Genomic DNA, 19,862 nt, shown 5'->3' on the forward strand with positions numbered 1-19,862 from the left:
TTTCACACAAGGTCCCATTGCCTGATACAATGGGACATCCTGGTGTGTTGGCTTTGTGTATCTTCAGAAGGCAGTAGAAGTCATCTACATGAGAAGTACATGACATGAGGGCACTTAGGGCACTCTGAAGGACTGGATCCAAAGGACTGGACTGGATCAAAAAAAAAATCAATGTGTTTAGTTCACGGGTGTGCTCTTTAATCGGATTGGCCTGTAGTTGCCTGTGGTGTTCCTGGTTGTTCAGTTGTCGGTACACTTCCTTGCAGTAATCTGTTTTATTCTGAATGATGATGGCTCCTCCTTTTTCTGCTGGTTTGATGACAATGGTGTGATTGGCTTTGAGAGCATGGATGGCATTGCATTGTGACTGGGTGATGTTTTGCTCTACCTTGTGGGTGCGGCTGATGAATCTGGCATTTATATATTTCCTGACGGTTTGAGTGTACATGTCAAGCCCAGGGCAACAGCCCTTCGATGGGGTCCAAGTTGACTCCTTCTTTGGTCATTCCTGTATGGATACCTGTGATGATTGTTCTGGTTCCTTAGTGGGCTCACTGGAATCACTGCTGGCATCTTGAAAGAATTTCTGGAGTCTCATTTGTTTGACAAATTCTTCCGTGTCTGCTGCAAGACTCGGGTCCATTTTAGTGGTGGGGCAGATGTTGGGACCCCTGCTAACAACTTCAATCTCTTCTGGTTGCAGCGTGTGGTCCGATAATTTGACGATTGATCTCCCCGTGTGATAACGTTTTCCGCTGGGGTGCCAAGGTCAGTTTGGCCTAATAAGCATGTTGTGTCAATGAAAGGCTGCAATGTAACAAACAATAGTGAGCTGAATGTGAAGAGTGTAGAGAGCTGAATGGTCCTGGACTGGTATACATATAATCCTGGAGGTGGAAGTGCAGTTTAAAAATAAATTATAGCACAGTATTGTAGCATTGTTTCTCTGGCTTGCTAGGAGTGAAATCCATTAGATAAATACATAGTCGGAGTCTGAACCACTGAAGCTTCTCATGATCTGGCCAGGTTGATCCTTGAGAATTACAGTTAGTTTTAATCACTAAATCACAAGAAAAATCATAATGCCACATAAGTGACAGAGTGAAGAACAAAAACAAAATTGAATCGTAGTGGTTCCATTTTTTTGCCAGTTATTCATTTAAAGTTACTCAGTTGTAACGTAGAAGTGATGAGAAAAAGCTGAAAGATTTGTGTTTTTCAGTATGAGAAACTGTAATAAGTTACCCTACAAGAGTGTTTAGATAAGTAAAGTCACCATAGTCTTTACAGACCTTTCTGCTGCTGTCTCAAATGAGAGACATAACTGGTGAAGTTTTAACCTTACGATCGCCGCCTCTCAAGCAAGGAGAAGGGTGGAGAAGGAGAGTCCTTCTTGGTATCCATAGATGCTGTTTGACATCACTCTACATTACAAAGCATCCAATTTCTTGATGAAGGGCTTATGCCCGAAACATCAATTCTCCTGTTCCTCAGATGCTGCCTGACCTGCTGTGCTTTTCTACCACTACACTCTCGACTGATCTCCAGCATCTGCAGTCCTCACTTTCTACAAAGCATCCATCCAGTCAGTTACGCTAACTGACCCCCTGAAGAATTTGGAATTCTACAGTAGAATAAAAAGTGCTAAATCCTCAATCAAAAAACAGAAATTGCTGGAACAGCTCAGCAGGTCTGGCAGCATGCGTGGAGAGAAATCAGAGTAAATGTGTTGGGTCCAGTGACCCTTCTTCAGAACTGATGGCAGCTAGGGAAATGTTTTTGATGTGGAAGATAGAATGGGGGAAGTGGGTAAGGATTAAATGATCAGTGAAGGTAGAGCCCAAAGAGAGAGAAGAACTGTTGGACAGACAAAGGACTAGACAATGGTCAGGCTAGGAGGATGAATAACTGTTAATAGGGACTGTTAGTAGCTAATAATGGGTATGTATTAGCAGCCTGTGTGATAATAAGGCCTATTATGTGAGGGTTGGGGTAAGAACATGGAAGAAGGTGCCTCAAGCCGTAATATTGTTGAACTTGATATTGAGTCGAGAAGACTGTAGAGGTTTCAAGCAGACAATGTGGTTCTGTTCTTCCAGCTCACGCTGAGCTTCACTGAAACACTGCAGCAAGTCTGAGACAGAGTTGTTGGCCAGGGAATGTGGTAGTGTATTAAAGTGGCAGGCAACTGGAAGCTCAGGGTCTTTCCAACATATGTGTTCTCTGAAGCAATCATCCAGTCTACACTTTGTTTCCCCTTTGTAGAGGGGACCACACTGTGAGCAGAGAGTGCAGTTGACTAGATTATGTGAACATGCAGGTAAAGTGCTGCTTCACCTGGTGGGTGTGTTTGGGCCATTGGATACTGATGAGGGAGGGAGTAAAAGGCAGGTGTTTGTGGTTGCAAGGGAAAGTGCCATGGGGCTGTGGACAGTATTGGGAGTGAAGAAGGAGTGGACCAGAATGTCCCAGAGGAAAAAGTCCCTGGGGAAGGCTGATAAGGGAAGGGAGGGGAATATATGTCTGGAGGTGGCATCTCGCCAGAGGTGGCGGAAATGGTGGCTAATGATCCTCTGGATGTGGATGCTTGTATGATGGTAGAAGAGGACAAGGGGGACCCTTTCACTATTGCGGGAGGAAAGAGAGGGGGTCAGGACGGAAGTGCAGGAGATGGGTTAGGCCTGGCTGAGGGCCCTCAAGTACGGTGTAGGGGAATCGTCGGTTGAGGAAGAAGGTGGACATTTTGGAGGCCCCCTTGTCAAAGTTGGCATTATTGGAACAGATGTGACGGAGACGAAGAAACTGGGAGAATGGAATAGAGTCTTTATAGGCAGCAAGGTGTGACAATGTTCAAGGTAACTGTGGGAGTCAGTGGGTTTATAGATATACCCAGAAATGAAAACAGAAGTGTCAAAGAAAGGAAGGGAGGAGTGGGGTGGAAATTGGAGGTGAACTTGGAGGAACTTTTCCAATTCCAGTTGAGATAAGGAGGCAGCACCAATGATATAATTGATGTACCAGAGAAGGAGCTGTGGAATAGGACTGGAAAAAAGAATGTTCCACATATCTGACAAAGAGACAGGCATAAGTGGGGGCTATGTGGGTACCCATGGCCACTCCTCTGACCTGATGAAAGTGAGAGGCAATAAAAGAGAAGTTGCTCAAGAGTGAGAATGAACTTGGCCAGGCAGAGGAACTTTAAATCATGAATACTGTGTCAAACCACCACAGGACAAATGGGAAAACTGGGAAAATATTCAAAGCTAATCCCAGGAACCAAGAAAAATAAGAATGCTTTTCTGGACTTGTGCAAATACTGAGATTCTTAAAGAATATGTGGATTTTGTGATGACAGTGCCTCGAGTTTTCTATGGAAAAATGAACTAGATAAACACAATGGCCTCTGTCACATCCAATTAAATGGTCAGTAAGAAGCAATAATAATAAACTATTGGCACGAGGGGCATTTACACAGAATATGAGCTGTGGTTTGTGTTTTAGCCTAGGATTATCTAGATTATAGTGCTTGTGTGAGGCCATGGGATGTGATCTACATATACACACACTCCATAGACAAAGTTGCCTTTTAGCTGCTTTAGACAGTGTAGGCGACAAAGCCTCACTGATTAATAGGACACATGGGATATCCCCTAAGAACTTAAAGGACTGAAAATGTGCATTCTGGACTTGAAAACAGTGAAAAGTCTGGATTTAAATTTTTAGCTTTGTCAAGCTTCTTGAAGCATAATTCATTTGTAGTGAAATCCAGTATACTATGTGCAATTTCTGATAATGACCATTTGGTAACCACAGCAGAACATCCACCCCAGTGCTCCAGATCTCACCAGCATCCAGCAAACGCAGCATTGTTTCAGAGAGTAACAAGAGGGTAAGTCAGACATCTTTTAAATTGAGAATATAGTTAGATTGAACATCAGAATAATTCCTCTTTAGAATTTTCAAAAGCTCTACATCACAGCAGTGGATATTATATTTTGACCTTGCTCAAATATGTGTTCAACATTTGTAAAATCTGTGATTAGAATCTAAGAATTAAATTGTATATTCAACAGTCGAATAATAAAAGCAATGTTGCCTCAATCTAGTTCTAGCTGGACCCTTTAAAAAGCTTATAGGAACCCTGTATTTGAATAAAATATTCTGCACCTAAGAAGCTTTACTTACCTTTGAGAAATAGTAAATCTGAGCAGAAAGAAGTTACTTTAGAACAGTGTGCCATCTAGTGAAGCAAATGCTGACTAACTTGTGGAATTCAAAACGTATTTAATTACTGACTTTACAGGGAATAGAAAGTCATGGACATGTTCAGACCAGTCCTAAAGTAAGACATATTTTAGAACAAATTGAATGGCCCTTTCTTTCTCTGACATTCTTCTAATTGTGATATTTTTTTCAAACTTAGCCCATGTGAATTCCAAAATAATAAAAGTAAAAATATTTATTCCTTAAAATATGAATAATGTTTTCAAAGACATTGATCAATTGATAAGTTTTTTTCCCCTTTTTCCTTTGAAGCTGTGACTCCCTGTTTGTTCCTGGTGCCATGACCATGAGGCCCCTCCTGTGAACTCAGTGGACAGTATCAATATGCCATTATTTGGCTTTTTTTTGGTTTAGATCATAAGATGTAGGAGCAGAAGTAAGCTATTCAGCCCATTCAGTCTGCTCTGCCATTCACTGAAATCATGGCTGATCTGATATTTCTCTATCTTTTCCCCAAAATCCTTGATTCCTTTACTGATTAAAGATATCTACCTCAACCATGAATATACTAATAACACAGTCATAACAACTATCTGCCGTAAAGAATCTCACAGATTCACTACTCTCAGAGAAAAAAAATCCATCTCACTTCTGTCTTAAATGAACAAATCCTTATTGAGATTACACACCCTAGTCTGAGGCTTTTGACCTACTCCACCTGTAATAAGCAAATCCCTCCATCCCTGGGATCAACTTAGGGAACCTTCTGAGGACTGCCCCTAGTGCAAGAATATCCTTAAATAAGGTGATCAAAGCTGGTCACAGAATTAACACCTCCTATTTATATAGATTTCCTCTTGAGGTACTGCACATAAGGCTATTTAATAAGATAGGAGCCCATGTGTTGGGGATAAAATATTTGCATGGATAGAGAATTGGCTAACTTTTTAGTTGGAATAAAGGGGGCATTTTCAGCAATAGCAACCTGTAACTAGTGGAGTGTAACAGGGATCAGTTCTGGGGACACAATTATTTACATGAATTTACTGACTTGGTGACTGAAGTGAATGTACAATCCCCAAGAAGATGGGCAACAGAAGAATAGGTGGGAGGCTAAGTAGTTAGGAGTTTACAGAGGGATATTGTCAGGTTAAATAGTCTGGCAAAAACTTAGCAGATGGAATATAATGTGGGAAATTGTTAAGTTTACATTAGATTAGATTAGATTCCCTCCAGTATGGAAACAGGTCTTTCGGCCCAATGAGTCCACACTGACCCTCTGAAGAGTAACCCATCCAGACCCATTTCCCTCTGACTAATGCACCTAGTACTAAGGGCAATTTAGCATGGCCAATTCACCTAACCTGCACATCTTTGGATTGTGGGAGGAAACCGAAACAACCGGAGGAAACCCATGCAGACACAGGGAGAATGTATAAACTCCACAGTCACCTGAGGTTGGAATCAAACCTGTTATCCACTTTGGCAAGAAGAATAGAAGAGTTGAATGTTATTTTAAAGAAGAAAGACAGAAAACTGCAGCATAGAGAGATTTGTGTGTTCTGATTCAATCACAAAAAAACCTAACATTCCAAGTTCAGCAGATAACAGGGAAGGGTGAACTGACTGCTAAGTGCCAGTAATGAACAACATGGGGATAAATGCCTCTGTGCTTTTCAAGATTTTTAAATGAAAACTACATTCATACTCAAAATTTTGATCTAATTGTTAAATGTTTTCCTGAATACTAGAATCCAAGGCTGAGATTGGTATATCAAAATGCCTTGGAAGCTAAGCCCTTGATTGTTTTGAAACTGTGCACTGTGTATTTAAATTAATTTTTAGGCCAATAAGTGCATTTCTGACTTCTCAGGACTGTCATTTTGGTTTATGAAAGGGATTTTAGAAAACAATTACATATTTTAATAAAATTGTTTTGTATTGATTGACATGTTATTTTCATTGGTAGGCTAAATCTTCAGAAAGTGTTGACACTCTGTCAATGAGTAACAGTGTGCCCAAGGACCTGGTCAAAGGAAAAAACAATATGCCTAAAATAGCAATTTCCAGATATTCCATTTCATCAGGTGTGTGCATGTCTCAATGCTTTTCTTTAAACATGCAGTAGATTAACAAATCATTATTGCAATGCTGCAATTTCAGGTTAAATTCCCAAAAAGTCCAAGGAATTTATTTATCCATGAATGAACACGCCATTACATTGGAGTATGTTTCAGCTTCTGAAGAAAAGGCATCAGGACAAACCAAAGTATTGCATATATTAGTTGGTTTTATAGGTCACTGGGCAAATTGCATCTATTGATTTTAGTCCTTGTTATGCACACTGACCGCATTCTGTTGACATTAGACAAAAACAGATTTGAAAGAGTAATTGGATTTCACCCTAAAAAAGACACACCACTGAAAATGGAAGGGCAACTAATGAGAGAGCTGATGTCAGTTTTTAATCTGCACAGTTATCATGAGGACAACCCAAAGCAAAATTCGTCTCTTGTTCAGTCCGCATTTGTTTAAGCATAGTGATCTTGAGACCTAAACACTATCCTCTATCCTCAGCGGGGTTAGGACCCAGGTGTTATAGTATAATGGACTCCCAAATCTATGTTACTCGTAATCTAAACCATGCATTAACAAATAGAAAATTGTAACCAGTGTGCCCCAGTATTTCAATTTTCAAATCTGCTTATGGGTGCCTCTCCTCACTGATAGTTCAGAAAACCACTCCACTTTCTGAGGAGATATATGTGTAAAAGAAATGTAACCTTGCCTTAGTAGACTGGTGGCAAATCATACACTCTACAGAAAGAAAGGAACTTGCTTTTGTCTTAAAAGTCTATTCTCAAATAATCCTCTTGGTTTTAATCAAAAACAGAATCTTTTTGCCCGAGAGAGATTGAGGGCCTATCATACACCAGAATACTAATTTGACCCTATTCAGGACACATGCATATACATGCTTAATTAACCTATCTGCTGGTGATAACTCTGTGTAAAACATCATAATGTAGTTCTCCTGCATAATGTTATTGCACATGCACAGAAGAAAGAGCTCGCGAAGTGTGGGCATTCTGAGAATTGTACAAATAGGAGTATTGCTTGCTTGCCCAGAAAGCAAGGGGTTAGCAACAGTCCTTTTCCAGATATCAATACTCCATTACATATGGTTTAACTAACAAATCCTTTACCTTCAATATCATCTTTGCATTCTCCTTGACATTTTGCTTTTAAATGTGAATGTCACCTGGCAAAATAAATTTACTTGGCTGTTTGGTGTAATATATTTAGAGGGAGGGAAAAGTTGTGAAACAGGCTCCACTTTTGGAATACTGTGTACAGTTCAAATCTCCCTGCTCTCAGAAGGGTGTTATTAAACTGGAAAGGGTGCAGAAAAGATTTACAAGGATGTTGTATAGACTGGAGGGTTTGAGTTGTAGGGACCGGCTGAATAGGCTGCCACGTTTTTTTTCCCACCGGGGTCTGGAAGGCTGAGGAGTGACTTTATTGAGGTTTATAAAATGATGAGAGGCATAGATACGGTGAATAGCTAATGTCTTTTCCCCAGGGTAGGGGAGTACAAAACTAAAGAGCATAGGTTTAAAGTGATGTGGGAAAGATTAAAGAGGGACCTAAGGGGCAACTTGTTCACACAGAGGGTGGTGTGTATATGGAATGAGCAACCAGAGGAAGTGGTAGAAGTGGGTACCATTACAACATTTGAAAGACATTTGGACAGGCACATGAACAGGAAAGGTTTAGGGGATATTGGTCAAACGCAGCAAAGGGACTAGTGCAATTTATAAAATCTGGTTGGCATGAAGGAGTTGGACCAAAGGGTCTGTTTCCGTGTTGTATGAGTCTTATGACTCCATAATAGGAGATATCATTATAGTGAATTCATTCTAGGATATGCTGTAGCCAGTCAAGGCGAAAGTAATCTTGGTTTTCAGTATATTTTATTTGTATAAAGTCATTTATAATATACCGTCCTGTCCCATAATATAACTGTGTCTTTGGTACAGATCGCAGTAGATCAGAGTTGGACTTGAGTGGATCCTATACATCCGGCAATGAAGATTCCATTAGCCTCAGGAGTAAAAGTGTACCTGGAGGTCTCAATGAAGCCATGGTCAGTTGAAAACATAACTGTTTTTTCATGGATTATGGTTCCTTTAAAATTCTTAAACATAAAATGACCTTGTGAGTGTTTCTCATGAAATTGGAAATATTTTTCATTGAGTGAACACAATGCATCAGTCTATTGCAATAGGTGGCTGTGCATGTGGCTTTATGCTAAGATTATTACTGGTTTAGAAGCACAGTATGTTAAGAATGATTCTCAACTTTGAACAGTCACTGTAGCTCCCTGTAATGCCATAAGCTTTGACAATAATAACTTTGAGCAAGCTAACTGATGACTGAGATTTTATATTAAATCAATACTGTGGCATTTCAGGGACTACAGTCTAGTCTCCTAGTGACTGAAAAATCTAAAAACAGAAGATTTTTTTAACAGTAATCAAACGTCGAAGGTACTAAAACAACAATACAAATATTGTTCAAAGGACAACATCCCTTAAAAATATATATACATTATTTGTTTGATAGGAATTTACAGTGAAAAAGAAATATCAAATGACTTCCAGTCATGTCCTTGGCTACTCGATCCTGCACAACTCTGGTCTCTGTTTGAGGCAGAATCAGCATCAACATGCTACTTATCAATTGTGTACCCAAAGTACTTGGCTGAATTTTTCTGTAGGAGAAAAGGAGGACTGCAGATGCTAGAGATCAGAGTTGAGAATGTGGTGCTGGAAAAGCACAGCAGGTCAGACAGCATCCACAGAAAAGGACAATCAATGTTTAGGGCATAAGCCCTTCATCAGGAAGGGCCTTTTCTGTATTTGGTTCTTTTTAACTTGTATTTTAAGATGATCTGCAAAAGAAGCAAGGGCGAAATGAGGAAAAACTTTCATTCACCAAGTAGTTAGGGTATGGAATGCATTGCATGGAAGTGTGTAGGAGGCAGGCACGATTGGGTCATTCAAGAGGGCTTTAGAGAAATATTTGGATGCATACAATGTGCAAGGTTATGTGGAAAATAGGAAATGGACACTAGGTGATGATATTCATTTAATGGAATGGTACATGCTCAATGAACTGCATGGCTTCTTTCTGTGCCATAATACTCCTGTGATATTGCAATAGGATAAATAAAGTAATTTTGTTTTAAACATTGGGAAAATAAAATAGTTTGCAGTGTTTGTTCTTCTGTCCCTGTATATTCCTGTGTTTACAGTGCAAAATAGAATGTTAAATATCTATATTCAAATCTTGAATTCATGCCATCTTTTGTACAAAGCTGAGCTTCAAAATATTAATACAACTTGCCTGTATTCACTGTGGTAATATGTGACTTTTAGGATTATCTTGAGGAAGAAGAGGAGGAGGAGGAGGAGGAGGAGGAGGAGGAAGAAGATATCGATGACTTGGTCTCTATGTATCGCCCAAGCAGTGGAAGAAGCAGTCTGGGAAGTGGTTTATCGGTGGTAAGTTTGGAATAAACATGATGTCATAATTGACACACACTTATTGTTCATGTGTGTTTCTCTGATCATGTAAAAACTTTGGTTAAACATGGTAGCATTCAGTAGACTTCCTAAAACTTTAGTATTGTTAATGCTTTAAAGAATTGATTTGGTGAACAGTAAATCGATTGATGCCATGATCAAAAATGATTTAGGCAGAGTCCTTTTAATGCTAGGACTAAGTTAAATGATGAACTGAAAGTTTCTTTTGACTTCTAGTGAAAACTATGTAAAATTTGTTTGTAAAATTTTTATATCAAAGAAGAAGAATGTGCCAGTAGTACTTTAGGAGGTAATTATGTTGGATTGAGGTAGAGCAGAAGGTGATTTTTCTGCATCAGATTGTGCTCAATTGATCTCAGAATTCTTAATACTTACACTTGATGTCTGAAATGGGTTTGTGAAGGGCACCACCAGTGTTGGTTAGCTAAATAAGTCAAATATGGAGTTCTGAAGTTCATTCCTGATCCTTAAAACATAATATTCTGCCAGTTGTGATTCTAAATTATAATTAGCAAGTGTTATACTGAATTCCAAATAAAAACAAGGGAATGATTCCTGAAGAGGGGTGGGTTCCTGACTCTGAGTTAGAAGCTCCAAATTCAAATCAAGACTAATGGCCTTGGATGGTGCGTTCATAATGCAACCAGACAGGTCAATTTTCAAACTGGAAAACCTTCCACTTATGCCTATGGAGATGGTAAGTGTGAGGTATATACCAAGCATGCTTGATGCAGAATGGAGACCATTCAAGCTAAAACTTTGGCTTCAGGCAAGTGACCAGTTACAGGAGAAACAAGAGAATGTGAGCACATACTGCCTCATGTACTTTTACATGTAAGAAATCTGTAGTTCCTTAGCTGTTTTGAGTGAAAACTCTGATAAAATGGCGCAAACCAAATCTAAAAAGCACTAAAAATACAACTTTTTGAAAAAAAAAGAAACATTTTAAAGTAATGTAAGGATACCAGAAAAGAGCAGAATTGAGCAAAAACCTGAAGTTTCCTAGCTTGCTATCTTAGCAGTGGCAGACCGAGGAAGAAACACCGACTCAACAAATGAACTAATAATCATCCAAACAAATTCTGAGAGCATCAAGGAGTTCAAAAATTACATTAAAGATACTGATAAACAATGTTGTAATAAAGTAAACATTTGTGACAAGAAATAACATCTTATAGAATCTCCACAGTCTGGAAACAGGCCATTTGGCCCAACAAGTCCATCCCGACCCTCCGAAGAGTAACCCACCCAGACCCATTCCCCTATCCTATTACTTTACATTTACCTCAATAATGCACCTAACCTACACATCCCATAAAACTATGGGCAATTTAGCGTGGCCAATTCATCTAACCTGCACATCTTTGGATTATGGGAAGAAACTGGAGCACCCGGAGGAAACCCACACAGACATGAGGAGAATGTGCAAACTCCACACAGACAGTCTTCATTGATTACGTTATATAGGGGCTCATTTTTCCTAGAATTTAATAACAAAGTATAATTACAGTATACATTGTAACAGAACAATGGGAGTATAACTGAAGAGGAATTGAAAGTACCTGTGCACAGGGTAATTTTTTGATGATTCAACTTGGTAGCTATCAGAAAGCTTATGATAATGTTTTGTAATTGTAAGCTTTGATTTATTTTCCAAAATGGAAGAATAGGTGATATCTTGCCCATGATTATATTTTTGAAGATATTTTAGCAAGATATTACATTTTATAGACAGTGTCATTATATTATAAAGGATAGTAAATTAAAATTAACAAAGTTGCTGCAATTTCAAATTAATTGTTATGCAAAGCATTAAAAAAAACCCAATTATTTCATTTTGGAAAATGATGTAAGCAGTTCATTCATGAATCAAAAATAAGTTGGCAAAAATGCTTGCTGAGACATATGATTGAAAGATGTTTGTCATCTTAATTGAGTGAGCCTGCTCATAAGCCAACAACAATGAAAATGGAGAAAAGAGAAATATTTAAGTAAATTTACACTGTTGCAGAATTGGTAAGAAGTGGGCACATTCACTCTGATTTGATACAATTACATTTATGTAACACAAAACTTGTACTTGTACGTCTCATGTTCCACTTTTCTTTAAAACGACTATTTCAAAACAAAAAAAGTGTGCCTTTTATTCCTAACCTTATGTGCAAGCTCTCTATGCAAGATCCTTGTGTGTGAATTCTTACTGTTTCAAACAGCTCCTTCAAATATGTTAATGTAGGAGACTTTCCCTGTGGGCAAATGTTCTTTCTCTTACTGCAATGCTGTATTCTCACTAGCACTCTGCAATGTCTTTGTATTTTTCTTCAATTCTTGTCCTGTCATGTAAAGCATTGCCAGTCAAGCTCTGACAAGAAGTGGACATTCCTTAATGTACCTGATCACGATGCAGAAACCGTGAGTTCCTTTGCTTGCAAATTTATTAAGGCATCTTTATTCTCACTTTATCTTTTTGCAAATATGTCTTTAAGCACTGGTAATTGCATTGGAGGTGAAAAACAGGGATGTATGATTATTGATCATATCTCAGAACCTAATACTTTTGAAACATCTTTTTTCCTTGTAGTCATTTTCTGAGGATAAAAGCTATTGTTTCTAGGAGATAAAATGAGGCTTTTGCAAAGAGAAAAGCTTGATATGCTCCCAGCACCTGCAGGGTGCAAGATCCTTTATCCTTTTCAATTAATTGCTGAAATGTCAAAGTGACTCAGATACTATTTATCTTTTTAGTCTTTAAATGCTGTACAGTTCTACAAACCTTTACAGATCTGACATTGTTCCATGGTTCATTGGGAACGCTCACATTATTTCACAAAAAGATTATGAGCAACCCTGTTTCCAAAAATTGGCTGAGCTCAACAGTAGATCCAATGTAAGCAATAAATGGCATATATCATTGTCTTGCTAAAAAGAACATACTTCTAGTGTAGCTTTCTATCTCTGGCAGTTTGTAATTGTATTCAAATACATTTCAATTGATAAAGGTCCTTTAGAAAATATTAATAATTTTATAAAGCAAACCGTCTGCATTCAGATGCTGTTACTTGATTGCCCAAAGCTCCAAGCAGACAGATGTTAAGCAAATTGAGTTAATGGAATCAATGCTGAACTTTGGCATTATGGTAAATTAGTTTATTACGATTTCTTTCTTGAAATGAGAGATTCAACAATCAAGTAAGAACTAATGTTAATCTGCTTTACTGCCAAAGGAAGGACATAGATCAGTATCCTATGATTAATATACTTCACTGCCTCATTGTCATCTTAAAAATTTGATAGCTCAGTAATCAAATTTGACTGTGTTGAGAGTTAACTTCTAAACCAAAAATCTGAGTCCAAGACCCATGGTCCACTTTCTTGTGTGAGTATCTTTGCTACCAAGCCTTACATGGGAACCTCTCAGAATTCTAGGGAGTAGGTAGTGGGCTTCCCATCTCAGAACCTACAAACATATTGGAAAGTTATGAGACTACATTAACTTTGGCTGTGTAATAGCTTGCAGGTCTAGACACTCAACACCTAGAAACGTAGCAAATCTATGGCAAAGAGGTCATTTGGTCCATCATGTCTGTGCTGGTTGAAAAGTAGTATTTAGCTTATATTCACTTTCCCTATTCTTGGCCCATAATCATGAATGTTACGACCTTCCAATTATGATTCAACGTGATGAGAATTTCAGTATCTGGCACTTGATCAGGCAATGAGTTCCAGAAATCCATCATCAAAACTTTTCTCAAGTCCTCCCCTCTACTCTTCCCATGCCCAGTGGTTATCAACCATTCTGATCATCTGTCTAGGTCCCTTAATTTTATACACCTCCAGTAAATCTGTCCTTGCCCTCCCTGTTCCAGAGAAAACAATCCCTGCTTATCAAAATTTTCCGCAGCTAAAATTCTCCGTGACTGATAGCTTCCTTATAAATTTCTATTGCCTACATATTTTCCCTGTAAAGTGGAGACCAAAACCATACGTATGCTCCAGCTGTGATCTAACTTGTGTCTTATCTCGTTCCAACAGTCATTCCTGATGAAGGGTTTTTGCCCGAAACGTCGATTTCCCTGCTCCTCGGAAGCTGCCTGACCTGCTGTGCTTTACTCTAATCTTGACTCTAACCTCCAGCATCTGCAGTACCCACTTTTGCATAGTTCCAACACAACCTTGCAGTTCTGATATTCAGTGTCATGGCTAAAAAATCCCATATGCCTTCTTAACCAACTTTCGTGCTATCTTAAGGATATGCACTCCAAGATTCCTTTCCTTCTTTACACTTCACACTTGATAACCCATCTGGAATATTATTCTTCCTCTGAGCTGTGATTCTTTCTTTAACCAACATTGTGACTTCCCATTCCTTTTTTTCCCTCAATCCCCCTGTTGATCCTATCTGATAACCCAGTAACCAGAAATATAGAACTGCCATTCCTTCTATTCTTTAAACCATATTTCAGTAATAGTTATAATATCATACTTTCAATTATCTATTTGTGCCTTCAGTTCACATACCTTATTCATTTGCCTCCTCACAATGAAATTAATTCATTGAACAACTCAATTCTATTGTCTAGCCTTTGTTTCATCTGCCTTCCATATTCAGTCACTAATTTTCTATCTTTTTATTTCCAGTCTTTTTTCTTCCTTCTCAGTTTATCCTGTAGTTGCTAATCCCATCAAACTCATTTTATCCCTTCTTGCTGCAATATTAGTTGCAGCCTTGTTGAGGTGAAACTGGAGGTGAGGTCTGTTTTTTATAAGTCCCACCTCCCACAGAATGTCAGAAATTGAAAGCCTTCCCTCTTGTACCATCTCACTAGCCATGTATTCATTTTCACTGACCTTCTATTTCTGCACTCACTAGTCTGTGGCATTAGGAGTAGTCTGGAGATTGCTACTCTTGAAAGGTAGTTTTACATTTCTTTGCAGGTCTCATAAAAATAAGCTGAAAGCCAAGTCACACTTCCTACCTGTCATTGCTGCAGTCTTCACCACAACCTCTGGCTGTTCACCCTTCCCTTCAGTACCCTGAAGCTACTTGTGACATCCTTGACCCTAGCACCAAGGTGGCAGTGCAGTATCTTGGAGGATCATCTGTCACTTTCCTGAAGTTTCTTGCTCTCCTCCACACTACCCTCATACAATTGGCACACCCCTGCTACCATGGCCTTGGGTCTGATTGTATTCCTGAAGAAGAGCTTATGCCCGAAACGTCGATTCTCCTGTTCCCTGGATGCTGCCTGACCTGCTGCGCTTTTCCAGCAACACATTTCCAGCTCTGATTGTATTCACCAATGGAAGTATTGCTTCCATCATTATTCAGCACTGACTATGGTTTAGATAGCCAGATGCACAAAGGGATTTTGTAACCTGCTTGGTGTTCTTTGACTAGTGGTGGTTATCCATTCCCTCTCTGCCTACATACTCTTAGGCTTCGAGATGACTGCTTCCTAAAAGGTGCTATCCATGTAGCTGTCAAGCTTAGGGATGCATTTCCGTGATCTACTCAAGCTTTGAAGCTTAGAGCTGCAACTAGTGTCACCGCTTCACAGATTGTCTGGGAGACAAGAAGTGTACGGGAGTTAGCACAAGAAACACAATGTGCATTTGACTGGAATGAGGTGCCATTTATTAATGTACTAGCTAAATTGCTAACTTAATTCAGCGTCCTAAATGAAAGATGGGAGAAAGTCAGATAGTATTCTGTTGTAAGATGAGAAAAAGAAAAGCAAAACATAGTCAAGGATTTAGACAGTAAGAATAAGAAAAGGAAGGTGTCATAATTATGTTTTACATATTGATAGATTGAAAATTGTTAAACTTCATGGTTTGGACAATATTCTGGTTAGACAGATCATCTGCCCTTTACAGAACCTGAAACTGTGAATGTAAAAACAACACAAGTGTGATAAAAAGCCCTGAAAGATTACCATCTTGTCAATGGATATGAAAACTTATAGAATTAAAACTCGGCTTGAATTGGATGAAATAGTTAATGGTTTAAGTTTGACAAATTATGGTAATATTTTACGACTCAATAAGCTTATCATAAAATTGCTCAGCCACTACAAGTGACCCATTATTTAATTCTGAAAGATAGTGAGTGCTTATATTCTCCTGTTATCAATGCATTAAAGAGAGATAGGGTTTTACCTCATTAACAGAATGCAGGGCAAATCCTCTCAATCTATATTATTGTTTTTATAATGCATATTACCTAGACTTTTAAAGATAATTAAAGTCTTTTAACAATTTTAAAATTTTCATAAATCTTCATGTCCAATATCCATAAGCCTGTACTTATCATACCAAGTATTTATGGTTTAATATCTTTCATCCAACTACATTCAATTAGTAGATGATAATTTCAATCTCAAATCCTGTTCTTACAAATATTTATTGTGTACATGTGTAGTTGTCAGTTTGAGGTGCATGCAGTTTTACATTATTGATTTATCAAAGAGTAACTGTAGGGGGTGAGTAAAGAAAATCTATTCACAACAGGCATACATGGTTACAATACATAGCTCTAACCAGATGAATCCCAAAACTCTCTCAGTACAGTACTGTACCTAGTTCTTTCTGAAATGCATGCAGGATCTTCACTTGTGCTGCTTGATTGCAAATTCCATTTGAAGTCTTAAACGCATGCTGTTTGATGAATTCCCTGATATCAGTGCTCTAGTTCCTTTTCTCAGTTAGAACTATGTTCTCTTGTCCTGCTCCAACAACTTAATTTAAATATTGTAGATTTAGCTTTATCTATACCATTTTCAATCTTAGACATTTTGGTCCTGCTCTCTAAGCTGAAAGGTTTAAGTGTCACCATTCATTCCTCATGATTGAGACCCTTGATTTCAGAGATTAGCAATTGCTTCATCTCTGTCTGAACAGCACACCTCTGATTTGGCAAACAAAAATGGATGCAGTATTCAAGGTATATCTGCAACTTGATCATTGCTTCCACTGACTTACAGACTTCTTTTTTTGAGTTGTGTGCAATTCTGGTCTCCCTTCTATAGGAAGGATGTTGTAAAACTTGAAAGGGTTCAAAAAAGATTTACAAGGATGTTGCCAGGGTTGGAGGGTTTGAGCTATAGAGAGACTGAATAGGCTGGGGCTGTTTTTCCTGGAGTGTCAGAAGTTGAAAGGTGACTTTATAGAGGTTTATACAATCATGAGGGGTATGGATAAGTTAAATAGACAAGGTCTTTTCCCTGGGGTGGGGGAGTCCAGAACTAGAGGGCATAGGTTTAGAGTGGGAGGGGAAAATATAAAAGGGATCTAAGGGTCAACTTTTTCACGCAGAAGGTGTTGCATGTATGGATTTTGCTGCCAGAGGAAATGGTGGAGGCTGGTACAATTACAACATTTAAAAGGCATCTGGATGGGTATATGAATGGGAAGGGTTTAGAGGGATATGGGTGAAGTGCTGGCAAATAGGACTAGATTAGTTTAGGATATCTGGTTGGCGTGGACGAGTTGGACTGAAGGGTCTGTTTCCATGCTGTACATCTCTATGACTCTACTGCCTAGTTCAAGATTCTTTTCTCTTGTTGATTGCTACTCCATGTTGTTAATTTTAATAGTGTGGTATGCACAATGCACTTCCCCAGTTATTCTCTGGAAACAAAAATTGGGAGAGGGGAACATTCTGCTGTCATCCAATGTAGACTTGTGCTATTGCCCAATTACACCAGCAGACAAATTCATAATTACTCCAATTGGATGGGTTTTAATAGAAGCATAGGGGTGAGGGGTGATCACTTTTTATTTTTGGAAAGGATGACTACATTATGGGGCAATAGCGGGCAAGCGCAAGGATCAAGGACTCTGGGGTCACAAGCCCCACCCACCACAAGCTGCTAGTGAATTAGAGATTGGCAGTTCTTCATTGCTGGGCACTTCCACCTGAGAAATAGTGACTGCTGCTGGGAATTTCAGTGTTGAACCTAAAAGAAATATAAGTCTGGTACTGTGTCACTCACTGTTTTGAGAAATGCAACATTGGGGATGGATGAGTAAATACAAGAAAATCGTTTCATCCCTTTTATATGATCAACTTGTAAAAACAATTTTCATTATTTAGCAGTCTCAAGTTACTTCTACCAATTGGCATTATTTCAATGATGAAAGGCAAGAGTGAAACTGGAAATGTGGTCTGTCCCAGCTCAGTCATTAAGTAAATAATTATAATTCTATCGTTTTCCTGATATTTCAGTTCATCCTTGGTGAGTCTGAGCATTAGGTGTCAGGATGATAATCATAAACCCCTCCTGTAATATCTGATCTGTTTACACTGTTCATTTGTTTCTTCTTGCAGACCAGTTTAAATAGTATGATAAGTGTCTACAGTGAAACAGGAGACTATGGCAATGTCAATATCAGTGGGGAAATCCTCCTTGCAATCAACTATAACTACAAAAGTGGGGCATTAAATATTATTGTGAAGGAATGTCGCAATTTAGCAATCGGAGATGAAAAGAAACAAAGGACTGACCCGTAAGTATTTTTTTTCCTTTTTGAATAGATTGCTCGGTTTTGAACTGAGATAATCATCAGAAGCTGTGATCAGATAGCAGAGTCAAACTTAATCGCTTATTTGAGAGAAAGTGAGGGCTGCAGATCCTGGAGATCAGAGCTGAAAATGTGTTGCTGGAAAAGCGCAGCAGGTCAGGCAGCATCCAAGGAACAGGAGAATGGACGTTTCGGGCATAAGCCCTTCTTCAGGAAGGACCTGCTGCGCTTTTCCAGCAACACATTAATCGCTTATTTGCTCAATTTCAAGTGTGCTTACATTCAAAATCAGAACTAAACAAATTCTTTAATTCATCCACAGCTATGTGAAGACTTACCTCCTCCCAGACAAATCTCGCCAGAGCAAGCGCAAGACTAAGCTCAAATCAAACACAACAAATCCAGTTTACAATGAAACATTGAAGGTTTGTCAATCTGCTCCTTTTGTGAATGGTCACATCAACAAATACTCCATCAGGAAGCTATTAAGTTTTCAGTTTAATTCAGCACAAATTATTTGGACTCACTTTGGTGTTTATTGTTGGACCTCTGACTATCTACATCAGTGTGTACCTTTAATTATTTACGAGGTGTATTCAGATGTCATTTATGTGCCCAATATGGCAGACAGAATGTGCTTGTTCATTTCACATTGGAAGTGTGATTTTTACTATACTAAGGGAATGCTAAAGTGAAGACATCCACAATTCTCCCCTAAACAGACTCCAAGACTCTTTGCTCATTAAATGTTGGAGCAGGGTCAAGGGGTTTTATTCTGTCATGCGCCATAAGCATTGCTGGCTGGGCCAGCATTTATTGCCTGACCCTAGTTGCTCTTGAGAAAGTGATGATGAGCTGCCTTCTTGAACTGTTGCATCCATGTGCTGTAGGTAGACCCGCAATGTCCCTAGGGAGGGGATTCCAGGACTTTGACCCAATGACAGTAAAATAATAGAAATACATTTCCAAGACAGGATGGTGAGTTGATTGGAGGAACTTGCAGATGATGGTGTTCCTAGAGGTCTACACCTACTCTTAATTCAAATGAATGCATTTATAACTTCATAAACATCAGGGTCCAGATGCTAATTTATGTCTGATGTTAATCTGGTTTGAATGCTGTTACTGTATTAGAAAGAGTTCTTGAAACTCTGATTCTATCAAAGCAGATCGTTGTCATTTAATCAGAAATGGTAGAGGTTTACATGATTGTCAGAGAATTAACTTGGATACAAGTATTTTCTTTGTAATGACTAGTTGAGGGACAGTCAAAAATAAAGTCTATAAAATAACATTTTTGAGATGTCTTTATTTTAGTAAGCTTTGAAAGTGAAGTTCAGTGATCCAAATCCAAATTTGAGAGCATAAGATCAGCTGAGCTTGGATAACACTGGAAACTGATGTCCTCAGTTGGCTGGATGGCTGGTTTGTGATGCAGAGTGATGCCAACAGTGTGGGGTCAATTCCTGCACCAGCTGAAGTTACCATGTAGGACTCCTCCTTCTA

At 38.7% G+C, this 19,862-nt stretch overlaps 1 protein-coding gene across 5 annotated transcripts in view; it reads left to right on the top strand.

Moving 5' to 3' along the window:
• Positions 1-19,862, top strand: part of sytl5 (synaptotagmin-like 5) — a 190,509-nt gene that overhangs the window by 146,256 nt on the left and 24,391 nt on the right. For 3 of the 5 annotated variants that reach the window (XM_043700824.1, XM_043700825.1, XM_043700826.1), the window contains exons 7-13: positions 3,814-3,889; positions 6,194-6,311; positions 8,265-8,371; positions 9,666-9,791; positions 12,180-12,245; positions 18,163-18,341; positions 18,679-18,781. In XM_043700824.1, coding sequence (XP_043556759.1) covers positions 3,814-3,889; positions 6,194-6,311; positions 8,265-8,371; positions 9,666-9,791; positions 12,180-12,245; positions 18,163-18,341; positions 18,679-18,781 — 775 coding nt within the window. The remainder of the gene's footprint in view (positions 1-3,813; positions 3,890-6,193; positions 6,312-8,264; positions 8,372-9,665; positions 9,792-12,179; positions 12,246-18,162; positions 18,342-18,678; positions 18,782-19,862) is intronic. The other 2 variants (XM_043700827.1, XM_043700828.1) reach the window with 2 other exon arrangements.

The sequence above is a fragment of the Chiloscyllium plagiosum genome, chromosome 12, assembly GCF_004010195.1.
Source record: "Chiloscyllium plagiosum isolate BGI_BamShark_2017 chromosome 12, ASM401019v2, whole genome shotgun sequence".
Classification (NCBI taxonomy): domain Eukaryota; kingdom Metazoa; phylum Chordata; class Chondrichthyes; order Orectolobiformes; family Hemiscylliidae; genus Chiloscyllium; species Chiloscyllium plagiosum.